The sequence below is a fragment of the Miniopterus schreibersii genome (assembly GCF_964146895.1).
Source record: "Miniopterus schreibersii genome assembly, chromosome: 3".
NCBI classification, from domain to species: domain Eukaryota; kingdom Metazoa; phylum Chordata; class Mammalia; order Chiroptera; family Miniopteridae; genus Miniopterus; species Miniopterus schreibersii.
In genome coordinates this window covers 32028991-32042247 of record NC_138103.1, presented here as the reverse complement: position 1 = coordinate 32042247, position 13257 = coordinate 32028991, and the positions used below count along the sequence as shown (strand labels likewise).

At 33.6% G+C, this 13257-nt stretch overlaps 1 protein-coding gene across 2 annotated transcripts in view; it reads right to left on the bottom strand.

Moving 5' to 3' along the window:
* Positions 1–13257, bottom strand: part of FBN2 (fibrillin 2) — a 218363-nt gene that overhangs the window by 144773 nt on the left and 60333 nt on the right. For both annotated transcript variants that reach the window (XM_081133119.1, XM_081133118.1), the window contains exon 7: positions 2925–3050. In XM_081133119.1, the coding sequence (XP_080989245.1) occupies positions 2925–3050 (126 nt within the window). The remainder of the gene's footprint in view (positions 1–2924; positions 3051–13257) is intronic.

Below are 13257 nucleotides of genomic sequence, written 5' to 3'. Positions count from 1 at the left end.
GGTGCCTACAAAATATCATGAAGAATTCCACGCTCTGGGATACAGTAATAAATAAGTTTTTGTCCTTACGGATCTTATGCAAGTGTTGGAGTGAGATGGTAAATAAACAAATACAAAAAATATCAATAACACCATTTTTAAAAGTTAATAAGCTAACTCTACAGTTTATTATTAATTCTACAACCATTTTCCCAATCACTCAGATCCAAAACACTGGAGTGACCTTCCCTACTTCTGAACACACTTAGTAAATTAAAGACAGAAAAATTTTCTTAGAGAAATTTCATTGCCATATAAACAGAAATATGATATATGCTATAACAGAAATAGGAAGAACATCATTTTAAAATAAACTTTCCAAAACTACTGTATTTTATATTCACATTGTAATCCACATAGAAAACTAAAATATCTTACCTTTGACAGTTAGTCAAAGTTACTGTTATGGTTGTATTTGTATTTGGAGCAAACACTAAATTTATGTCAACACTTTTACGCTGACACTATATAAACTATACATAAACTGACTATAATTTAAAGCCTGTCACTGAGTGAAGCAATAGTTTATAGTCTTTCCAGGTACATTATACTACCAATTATATTACATAATTTTACATAAGGAAGTGCCACTTTATCTTTTATATAGAAGAACAATATTACCCAAAGAAAATTGATACTATTGTCACTTTTAAGACATATCCAAATAAATATGACTTATACACAAAGTAAAGTCTTCATAAAACCTTCAGTTTTCAAATTCTAACTACCACTTCTTCCAATTCTGCTATTTCCCACCATTCCCAAATATTAAATCACATAATTCTTTCTGGGCAGTGGTTAAATAGATTTGGCTGCCTGGGCAGGAGGTAAGGAAAGAGATGACTGGATTCAGGGCTCGGGGTGGGGCCTACATTACATGAATAGCCCCCTTTCCTAAAGAACATAGACAAGTGCGAATAAAGAGTCGCACTGTCTTTCTCCAAACTCTGTCTTGGCTCTACATGTTGTTTTGATGAAATGTGATGTAGAAAAGACTCATTCTATTTTCAACTAAGAAGAAATATACATTGTTTGATGATTAATGGAAATGCCACAAGCATTTAAATCAGTCAGTGGCTGGGCCTTCTCGCCTATCATCAAACACTGTTTCTGTTCCTAAATCTACCATCCTTGAATTTAGTTTGGATATTATTTCAGAAATACAAAGTGAGGAGGGTAACAAAAGGTTGAGTGACAGAATCAATTCCAAAAATGTCAGGAGAGTATAAAATAGAGAAAATAGCAAAGACACAGCAGCAATACCACCCAGACTTTGGGCAGATCCCTAACCCTGGTCCAATTCCTGTGCTAACTCAGGTAATTTTCCCGATTTCCAAGTATTTTTTTTTTAACCTTTCCGTGATAGGCAGACTTTGACTGTCAATATTGTATTTAAGTAGCATAAACTACTTGAATATTCTTGCTATCAGCTACAGAAAGAATTTATTTGGTCTTTAAAATAATTAACCACATTTTATTACCTTCTCTTTTGGGTGAGCATGAAATTAAGTTTAATAACATAAATAAAATTATGGAGATTTTGGTGCTGACTATAAATGAATTGAGGCAAATAGGAAATATAGGATGATGCATGTCCCATGGGCTCACATAGCATGTGCACCCACTGAATCTCCTGTCTAATAAAATAGTTCATACTCCTGTTTGTCCTCTATAATTAAACTCTAAATTTTACCTTTTCTCATTTTTTTCTTCTACAGAGAGGAACACGACATTTTATACTCAAGCAACAAAAATACACAGAAATACTGCCTTTTGAAAAGGAAAGGAACAAAAGAATTATATACCTCAGAAGATTATTTTAGTTATTGGAGGTAAGTGGGTCTAAATGAACTTGTGATCATTTTTGTCACAGGAAGCAATTATATGTTTGGTACTTTTAGTCCACAGAACTCAGAAAATGCTTCCAATTACGATCATAGTAGGCATATGGAATACATTCAAATTTACTGAATTTCCCATATACATTTTTCCACCTCCATTAAGCTAGATTGGCAGAACCAAATTTCTAGAATAAATTTTTTTAAACTTTGAGGAGATGAGAATGCTTACATCACACACAAAAATGAGAACAGATACACTGTATTATCTTCAGAAAACTACCTTGGTTGAAATAAATTGATTTAGGTAATATAATAACTGAAAAGATAAGCATTATACTTCAATATTACTAGAAGTGTAACAATTATCCTAAATATCCATGTTCATTAAACCTAAACACACTTAAAAGCTTCTTGAATTTTATAATAATGAAGCTTTGGATAATAAATATAACGAGTTAATCTATTTTATTTGAGGAATGCTGATGGAATTTACATTTCAATATTATTATCCAAAAGTCATATTCCAGAAAATTATTATTTTAAAAATATTTTTGAGTAAATTATTCTTTCACGGAACACCAGATGTGATAATTTCCAAATCCTCCGAGTCATTTATGCTTGCTTTTCTGTTTGGTGGCCAGCAAAGCAATAATATTCAATATAAAAATTAAAATAATTATTTTATAATATATAACAGAGTACCAATTTCTAATGAATCATTTTACACATGACACTATATTTCACTTGGACTTCTCTTTACCCAATTCTAATCTTTTATATAATTTTGTAAGTGAAATGGCAAACTACCAATTTATTAAGGAAAAATTACAAATGGCTGGATCAGTCCCATTCTCATTGCAAAATAAAAACTGAGATACTAAACCAGACGCAAAATGCTCACTGGTTCTTCTCAAATCAAACCCATTAAACATACAAACAATATCAAATTAAAGAACTATAATTATGATTAAATTGTTCAAAATTAAAAATGAAGATATGTTTTTTGGATTCAGAGTCATCAATTAGATATGTAGAGACACTCACCTTCACATTTCTGAGTAGTTTCACTCTGCTTGTGGCCAGCAGGGCATTTGCATTCAAAAGAGCCCACTGTATTGATGCAGTTTCCTCCCTGACATATCCCAGGAATAGCTTGACATTCATCAACATCTGCAAGAAAATAGCATTTTAAACATAGATAGCACTGATTTGAGGAAAAAATATATATATATTTCTTTAATGTATAGAAAAAATTCCACTTTTTCTCAAGAGAATGGTGTGAAGTGAGTCAGACACCTTTGTGTGCATATTTTTTAATTTATGTAAGTGGTACGTGTATGTTACAAATTTCATCTTGTTCCCTGATTTTTTGTCTTGAAATTTATTATTTAAAATCCATCTATGTTGTTACATGGACAAAAAAATCTCTTGCTGCAGAATGCTTCCCAGTGTGTTCAATCTCCTGGTGATGGACACTCAGTATACCTCCAACTCTTCACCACCTCAGTAAACAATACAATGAATGCCTCTACTATGTCTCTTTATGGAGCTGAGTGAACAAGGACTTTGAAGATTCAAAGAGACTATCCTTTTTGCTATAGACCCAGAACAGAATTACTAGATTACAGGGTATATATACACCCAATATGAATAAATAATGCCCAATGGTCAGAAAGCCCACAGCAGTCTTCATACCACCATCAATCTACACACCTATGAGTAGTCCATACACCTCTATTGTTCATGAGGACTCTTGTGTCTTTCTCTTCCCTGCCAACACATGATATAACTATCCAATAGCCTAATTTTCTTTGGCCTAATAATTGTAAAGGGACATTATCAATTTTAGTTTTCATATCTATAAATACTAATTTCTGTGCTTGTTAAGCTTTTAGATTTCCTCATCTGAAAGTTGTCTATCCCTTAAACATTGCTATATTGACGTGGTTGTACTCTTTTTGTAAATTTAAAGCCTTTTCTGTTTTAGACATGGCAGTTATCTTCCTGATCCTTTAAGCCGTCTATTAATTTCATCCATTTAGGAAAAGATATCCTTAATGTTGACAAAATTAAATTCAAGAAACTGTAATAAAGATTTTCAGACAAATGAAAGCTGAGCATCTACAAAAAATATTAAAGGAAATTCTTCAGGAAAAACAAAAATGAGATGCAAATTATGGTCTACACAAAAAATGAAAACCACTGGAAACTAAATATGTTGACAAATACAAAAAACATATTTCTCAGTTTTAAATAAACTTAAAGATAACTGGTTGTTGAAAATAACAACAACAATAACAACAGTGTATTCTAGAGGATATAAAATACAGAGAAGTAGAAAGTACAACTACATAGCATGGAGGATTGAAGGGGAAAAGGGAAGAATACATCATTTATTACATTATAAAGTGGCATAATATTATTTGAAAATAGTCTGAAGTAAGTTAAATATGAAAAGACAAACACATTAAAATATAAACAAAGAAGTAGAGCAAGTAATCCAATTGTGGAGATTAAATGGAATGTTAAAATATAATCTATCTAATAGAACCAGGTAAAGAGAAAAAGAGGAATAAAGAATAGGTGGGGCAAACAGACAAGAAATAGTAAGATATAGATTTAAACCCAATAATGTTGATAATTACATGAAATGTAAATGGTATAAATAATCCAACTAAAAAGGCTGAGATTGTCAAATTTAATTTAAAAAGGCAAGACACAATTTTATATTGCCTATAGGTAACCCACTGTAACAGAGGTAGCTTAAAAAGTAGGATGACAAAGATATACCATGTTCATTAATCAAAATAAAGCTGGAGTGGCTATGTTAATATTATACAAAGTGTTCATCAGAACAAGAAATATTACCATAGATAAAGATGGATATTTCATAACGACAAAGGGCTCAATTCATTGAGAGGACATAATAATGTGAAATGTGTATGCACAGATTATAAACTGTTTACCCAGAACAAAAAGTGATAGAACTGAAAAGAAAAATAAACAAATCCACAATTACAGTTGGAAATTTCCACATCCCTCTCTTAGTAACAAATAGAATAAGTAGACTAAAACTCAGCAAGGATATATAAGATCTGAACTATACTTTCAATCAAAGTGTCCAAATTTACAGTTATAGAACACTCCACTCAACTTTGGCAGAAAATGCATTATTTTTAAGAACACATGGAAAACTTACCAAGACAGAACTGTATTCTGAGGCCATGTAAAAAGAATCATTTAATATAAAAGAATTAAAATCATCCATACTATGTTCTCTAAACACAACAGAGTTAAACTAGAAATTAATAATAGAAAACATCTGGGAAATCCCCAAATATTTGGAATTTAAACAATATACTTTGAAATGACGCATGGGTCAAAGAAGAAATCCCATGAAAAATTAGAACGTATTTTGAATTAAATGAAAATGAAAGCACAAGATATCAAAACTAGTGTGATGCGGGTAAAGTGATATGTGGAAATAAATATACAGCATTAAAATGCTAATTTTTTTAAAAGAGAAAGATCTAAAACTGGTGATTTAAGTTTTTATATTAAGCAATTTAAAAAAGAAATTAGACCTAAAGTAAACAGAAGTAAAAAAAAAATAATGATAAGAGAACAGCTGTAAAACAACAAAAGTAATGAATAACTACAAAACCTGGCTCTCTGTAAATAAGCAAAACTGATAGATCTCTGTCAAGACTGATCAAGAAAAAGAAGACAGAGAAGAAATGAGTAATTAATATCAGGAATAAGAGCAGATGCATCACTACAAATTCTGTAGAGATTAAAAGGATCAAAGGAAATAGTATTAACAACTAACTATATGCCACCATATGCGCCAATCAAGACAAAATATACAAATTCCCTAGAAGAGAATACTAAGGCTCACTCAAGAACAAACATATTAATAATATGTGTAGATCTGCATCTATTAAAGCAATTTAGTTCATATTTTAAAATCTTTCCACAAAGAAAATTTCAGGCTAGGTGGCTTTACCATTGAACTCTTTCAAACACTTTAGAAGAAACAATAGCAGCTGTATACAAATTCTTAAAGAAAAGAGGGGACACTGCCTCGCTCATTTTATGGCGTTAACGTCACCCTAACAACACCAAAGCCAGACAAATATATTATGAGAAAGAAAACAATAGAATAATATATTTTTGGAACAGGCACACCAAAATTCTTAGCAAGTCGACTTTAGCAATATATGAAAAAGCTAAAACATCATGACCAAGTGGGGTTATCCCAGGAATTTAAAGTTGTTTGAACATTCAAACATCAATCAATTTAATTCATTATATTAACAGATTAAAGAAGAGAAAACATATGATTATCTGGTAGATGTGAAAAAAAGCAAGTGACAGAACTCAACACTCACTCATTTTAAAAATCTCAGTAAACCTGGAATAAAAGAAAACTTCCTCAGCTTGATAAAGAGCGTGTACAAAAAAACTACAAGCTGACATACTATCCAGGACTGGGAAAAATCCTTTGATTCAGAGTTCTTGAACCTGTCATTTTATATCTATGTAAATGGGCCTTATTTTCTCTCTATGTAAAAGATAATAATCTCTAATTCAGTGTATTGTCATGATAAACACCGTATATAAAATAAAAATAATATATAAATATGCAAATTTACATTTAAGCTAATAAGCTAGCATAACACATTTATTAATATTATATCTTTAATTACAAAATAACATGCTCATTGTGATAAATGTTAATGATACAAAAAATAGAAAATTAAAGAGATAACCATTGAAATAAGTTAGCTATCTGTTCTTTCACTCTTACACGTTCAGAGTGGTGGTCTGTTTAACACAAATAAGATCATACTTTGTGTGTTGTTCTGCATCTTGCTTTTTCTCATTAAAAAAATATTTTGTGGGTACATCTCTATGTCAGTAAATACTAATTTACCCTATTATTTTGTGATAAGCCCACAAGTTTGGTGTATGTTGGCATGTAAAAGAGAATTCAAGCCTACAAAAGGGACTAGTATCATTATTTCTTCCTCACTTTAGTTATCTCTATAAAACTGATTACAACAATCCAAAATATTTTTATACTGAAATTACAGTAGATGCATTTCTTAACTGAATTTATTGGGGTGACATTGGTTAATAAAATTATATAGGTTTCAGGTGTACAATTCTGTAATACATCATCTGTATATTGTATTGTGTGTTCCCCACCCCAAGTCAAGTCTCCTTCCATCACCATTTATCTCCCCCCTCTACCCCCTACAGGGTAACTCTGAGTAGGTGAAAGCCTAAGCATTCCAGGTGGAACTCTTATCAGGTGCCTTGCCTTGCTTAGTACAACCTGCTCATAGGAAATGCGCCTCAATACATGAGTCAGAAAGAAGGCTCTTACACAGTTTTCCAATCATATTGATTGAACGCGGTTACTGTGATACACTACTATACTAATGTGTAAAAAGGGTCTTAACTGAAACCTGTATCAAAAGGCCAAAAAAAGTAACAAAACTTTGTACAGATCTAAACTATCAACCATAACCTGATCTTGGCACCTTTACATAGTTATTTTTACTTTATGTGCTCTCTCAGTCCACAAAAACAGTCTTATTAAAGGATATCTGACTCAAACAAAAAGCAACTACAATGAAATATATGACAAGAAGTTTATATACCAAACAGTTTAATTCAGAACATTCAAACCACATTATGTTTAAAATGTACTACATTTCCACTCTCATTACAATGTGGTATAAAACATCCCTAGAAACCTCTTTTCCTGGCAGATAAAGCAGAGAAAGAATATCATGGTATAAGCTGAAAAATGAGGCCAAACCTATAAATCCCTTAATACTATTCATAAAATCTTCTGACTACATATTTAGTAGATTCAGTAACTTTTCAAAGAAAAAAGCAAAATGACTTTACAGGGTTTATGTTGCAATTGCCTAAAAAGTACTTTCCTTGAAGGGAAAATAAAACCTTTATTTTTGAAGTATCCTAGACGACACAGCTATACAGAATTAATTTCTTTTAGGTAGATCAAGTTAATCGTTAAAAAAGGAAATTTTAAAGAAATCTTATAGAAATAATCAACCTGAACATAGAAGCACACACAAGTGCTCTCTATAAAACTAAAAAGAGCAAGCCTCAGACCTTCCAACTATGTGAGAGTTTCTACATCTTCAAAATGCTACCCTAAGTAACTACTAACATTTGATTAGTTTTCCACTGCCCAGATTACTATACAGATGTGTTTCCGTTTAGCCCTTCAATTCAGGCACAACGTTATTATTCCTTTACATGTTGAATTACTTCAAATCACATGTAAGAATTTTATGGAACAAAATTAAGTCTTTGGGAGTTTAAACCTTATATAATCACTTCAGTCTATGTCTATAAGGTTACAAATAATGTAACAAAGCAACAGTAATTCTAGTTCATGAACTCGCTTCTTCTCCAACTTCTCCAAATAAACTTGCTGTAAAAGATCAAACTGATTTTATTACATAAATTAGTATTAGATGGTATATTATTTTTAGTTCACATTAAAATATGGAACAATTTGTGCAGTGGCAAAGGCATATAAAAATGGTTCATTTAATTTATATCTATGGGAACCAAGGACCAATTCCTATTATTTGACTTAACAGTGAATGTTTTTAAACTTTGCCTGACACCAAATTAGATCCACTCTTAAAATGTAAGTTCTTATATTTACACTCCATAGATATTCATACATAGTACTTGTATTTCTATAAAAATGAATGTTTGCCATATTGGTTCCACTTTTAAAATGTAAGTTCTTATTTCTAGTCTCCATGTATATTCCCACATGGTTCTTGTTTTTCTATAAAAAGGAATGTCAGTCTTTAAAAACAGCAACTGAAGAATAGGTCTCTCTCATCCTGAAATCTGAGAAATACTGGGCATCTTGGCAACCACTCAATATGGTTTGATTTAGCCAGGATACCTATTTATGTATCCGCAGAATTCAAATGAAAAATCATCATCCCAACAAGCAAATATCGGTAACTTACTACCTGTAGGACCCTGTACTTGTCATAGAAAGAACAGAGCATGACTCTCTCTCAGTGTTCCTTATCTCAACACATGTCATCATCATTTATCCGTTGTCTAAGTCAGGGACCTAGGAGATAAACTCCACTTCTCCTGTCACTCGTGTCTCACGTCATCCCATCAGCAACAAGTGCTTGCCCAAATACACCTCAGATCTCCCCCCTGCCTCTATTCTGGTCTCAAGCTCCACCATTTACTGCCTCTACTATTGCAGGGACCTTTCTTCGCTTCCACTCTGGCCCCTATCATGAATACTCTACAGAGAAACTAAAGTAATTTTATTTAAATATAAGTCAAATCAAGTAGAGATTATTACCTCAGAAGTGTGTAGAAACTGCCACACTGTTTTTCTGGTCTATGAGTTGCTCTACACAAGTCTGAGAAAAGTTGGGATATTCCCTTTACAAAAATAAACTTGCTTATGCTTTCTTACGCCCACAGGATTCTCTTTACCTTTCCTTTTTATTAAAGTTTTGCGCCTTCCAATCTACAGATTGAAGCCTTTATCTAGTTTAGAAAATGTTTCTATTTTATCTTTAAGCCTTTTTTTCAGTTCCTTTCATCAGCTTTCTCTAGTGTGACTTCATTATGGATCAGCTTCTTTACAATCATTCTCCGCCACTGATAATTGATTTCCTTAAGCTTAACCACGGTCACGGACTCTTTTCAGTTTCCTGGCCGTCTGTATTTATATCTGTATACATGCATGGCTCGACTTCCACTAGGTAAAGATTCAAATCCTTCTTCAATTTCTTTCTTGAGCATTATCAATTCATTTTTCTCTCTGAGGGTCTTTACTGAACTCCTATAACTCTCCTTTGGGTACTTTTGAAAAGGACCGTATTGTTTTTCATTTCCATGAAATAAGAGAGAAGTATGTGAACTGGGTATTTTTGGGGGGATTCTTTGAAGCAAATTCATCTGCCTTTCCTTTATGTTCGTCCCTCTTTTTTCCAGTTTTTTTCTGTAGGCCTTTTCTCTTTATTACTCTTTAAATGGTGCCATTTCCTGCTGAAGCAAGAAAGGGGAAGGATAGCCAAGAGGAAATGGGTTGCTTTGAAAACTTCCAGAGTAAATACTGCTTGAAGCAGTTTCACACCAAACTCCTACACCCCCCCACCCCCCCACCCCCCCGACCCCCGCCCCAGTTCATCTTCAACTCTTGGGTGGTGGTGTGGCTCCCACCTTAGGCCTTTCAGGGGCTGACCCTCCAGGCTGCTCGCTAGGGCTTCTTAGGCCCTCTGCCCCCCTCTCCTTCACCTCCAGGGCCCGCTGGGCGGGAAGGCGGGTAGCGGGTACTAGACACGATTTACCTCGTTTCTCCTGCACCCCTTCTTCACACTGAGAGTCCGCAGGACATCTCCCTCTTACAGGGACGCGCTCGTCCTCTGCAGGGGACCGTCCACAGCCCCTGAGCAGCGCGTCAGGGCGCTGGTGCTCACGACCAGTGCTCAGGAGGTTCTCCTGTCCCAGCGACTCCCCAAGGGCGTGTGTTCATCACTGCTTTTCATTAGGGGTTGTAGAGCTTTCTGTCAGAATGCCTTGTTTTCTATTCCTCATTTCTTATTAGATTTGTCAAGTTAGAAGAAAGGGAAATGTTCTGCTATTTTAAATAAGAGTTTCTATAATCAAGCATATTTTTAAGTAACACTTCTGGATTGTATTGGAATGGCTTGTATGCACACAGTATGAACTGAAGTTGAACTCTGTAATGATCTGGTTAACTTAGTCAATATAGACAGCCAAGAAAAATTTGTCTTTAATAGTTTATACTCATCAAATGAAACAAATCTCCTTTTTATTTAGTGCTATTTTGAAGGTCTAGAAATAACTTTCTAGTGTGGGCATCTTCCTCTCAGTCTACAACTGAGGTACCAGCCATGTCCACCCAGTTTCAGATGAGATTAACCTTCTCTACATTATTCACGTGCAGTCCAAGTAAAGGAATTAAGTATTTCTGTACAGTAATACCACTGGAAAAGAGTACACAGCAGCATTTGTTTTGCAGGGAGTGATTTAGGGTGTGGGCTGCCATGTCTTTATTCAAGTGCTTGTCCTGGGTCCTAGCTAGGGCCTGACTCTTGGTCTATGTCTAAATTCCATGCCTCTCATGTTGTCTAGGATGGAGCAGAGGCTCAGCATCGGTCTATTACTACTGTCCACAGTAAAGCAAAAGATGGAATTTAATGAGCAAATGTCTTCTGCCATTTTTGTTTAGAAGCCTAATTCCTAAAGCTCAAATAACATAAATTAACAATTATGCAAATTTTATGTTAATATATTTTTTGAAATGTAAATGCAGGTTGTTCATTTGAAAATCCAAAAGAACCAAAGTCAAGTGCTGATCTAAAATAAAATACTTTCTAATTAGAGTAGATTCACTGGACTGTAAAGGTTAAAAGAGAAGAAACTATTCACAAGAAAATAATGCAACATATGCACCTGGCAGTTTAAAATTTGTAAATATTCTTGAAAAAGGGCCTAACACCAAATTTTAAAACTTTCATTTTATGAGACCTTAACTTTTAAGATCTATGGTCCTTTTACTGTGTGATAAAATGGAAGAAAGTACAAGATTAAATGCAAATCAGACGTAGGTACAAGAGCTAGAACTGAAAAGACTCTCAATATGGAAGGAGTGAAGAATCGTGATGCCTGAACTCACAGCACCCTAGGGATGTCCACCTTTCCGCACTGCTTATTTAAAGCCAGGAAGTTATTATAGCAACAGTTATATTGAATACTTCCCTTGTAGCTTAATTTTTGAAAAATGTCATTTTAATTTTCTGTCGTCTTCATTTCTCAGTTATCCTGTTTATTACATGAGCATGTTTCAGTCCCTCTTAAGCCATAGCCAAGGTAGTTTTCTACTTGCGTCACCTATGAGATAACATTATGTTCAGAACTTCAGAATGTCCTCCCTTCGTTAATATGAACCATGTTTTAGAACCAATATTAAGCTATTTACAACAGTTATCATCTACACAGCTGAAATTTATTAACTCTATAAAATATTCAATTATCCTATTAAAGATCACTATTATAAAGAAAAGTTATGACATGTACATATCATGTTTTATTATGTTATTTTTTTCATGCCCTATATCTTCCAAGTTAATTTGGCAGCAGTATTTGGGAAACAGTCTAGGAATTTAAAGGGAAAAATAAAATCACAGTAAGATGTGCTCTTAAAATAGCCTGAACTGAGGGTTGGTATTTAATTGAGAACTTTCTGACTATGCCATGATTTTGAAATAAAGCAGAGCTTTTTAAACTGGCTTTTCCAGACAGCTTAACCATGTGGCAAATTTCATTTTGCTCCTGTTGCTCTATTAATCCATTCGAATGTTTTAGGCAAATGGAGCCCAAAACTTATCTCTGCTGCATAAATATAATCAAATAAATAAGCCTTCAGACATTACCAAATCCTGAAGGACACTCAGAAAGTTCGAGATCAGGTCATACATTTTTAATAACCATGTTCAAAGCTCTGACAAAATACCAGGGTAGACAAGCATGAGTGCAAATACAGAAGATGAGGAGAGTTAATAATCTGGGATGTTCTGGTTGGAGTTAAGGGCTTTTCTCAAGCCGGACTATTTCTATGAAAAGTGGTTTTTGGAAGTATTTTCATTTTAGTCCCATTTATTAACTCAAAAGATATTTACTGAGCTTCAACTGCATGTTAGGCACTGTTATTAATGAATAAAACAGAGATATTCGTGAATAAAGCCGATCTCTGCCCTAATGAAGCTTACATTCTAGCAGGCAGAGGAAAAAAAAAGGGCAGTAATTAAGTATATGAGACGGTAAACAACGCTGTAGGATAAACAAAAGGTGTTACTCTACTAAATCTAGTCAGTAGTAACCGAGTAAATCTATATAGTACTTCATCTTTAACAGTAATCTAGATAAATTATATGGTACTCAACATACTAATCTAGGAAACCTATGTAGTGCAGTGAACACTATATAGTTTATAGTATTGCTTATCTTCTATATAAAAATTGTTGCTTTACCAGGAACTATATATAATCAGACTGTGAGTTGTATCGAATTGGGGCTATGTACAAGCTCCTCGATCTACAATTCTCATTCGCGTTTTCGGACACTGCAGTGGCTTTCTGTAATATGCCATTCACATGGGCTGAGTAGGTAACCTCTCTGCCTCTGGCAAAGGAGGCTAACATCAATTTGAAAAACTTCAGATCTAACTCTGTATATGATTTAATTATAAACCTAACTCCCCATGTCTCAAATATGAGTAATACCATTTCTTTGAATAATACAAAAGTACTTTTCC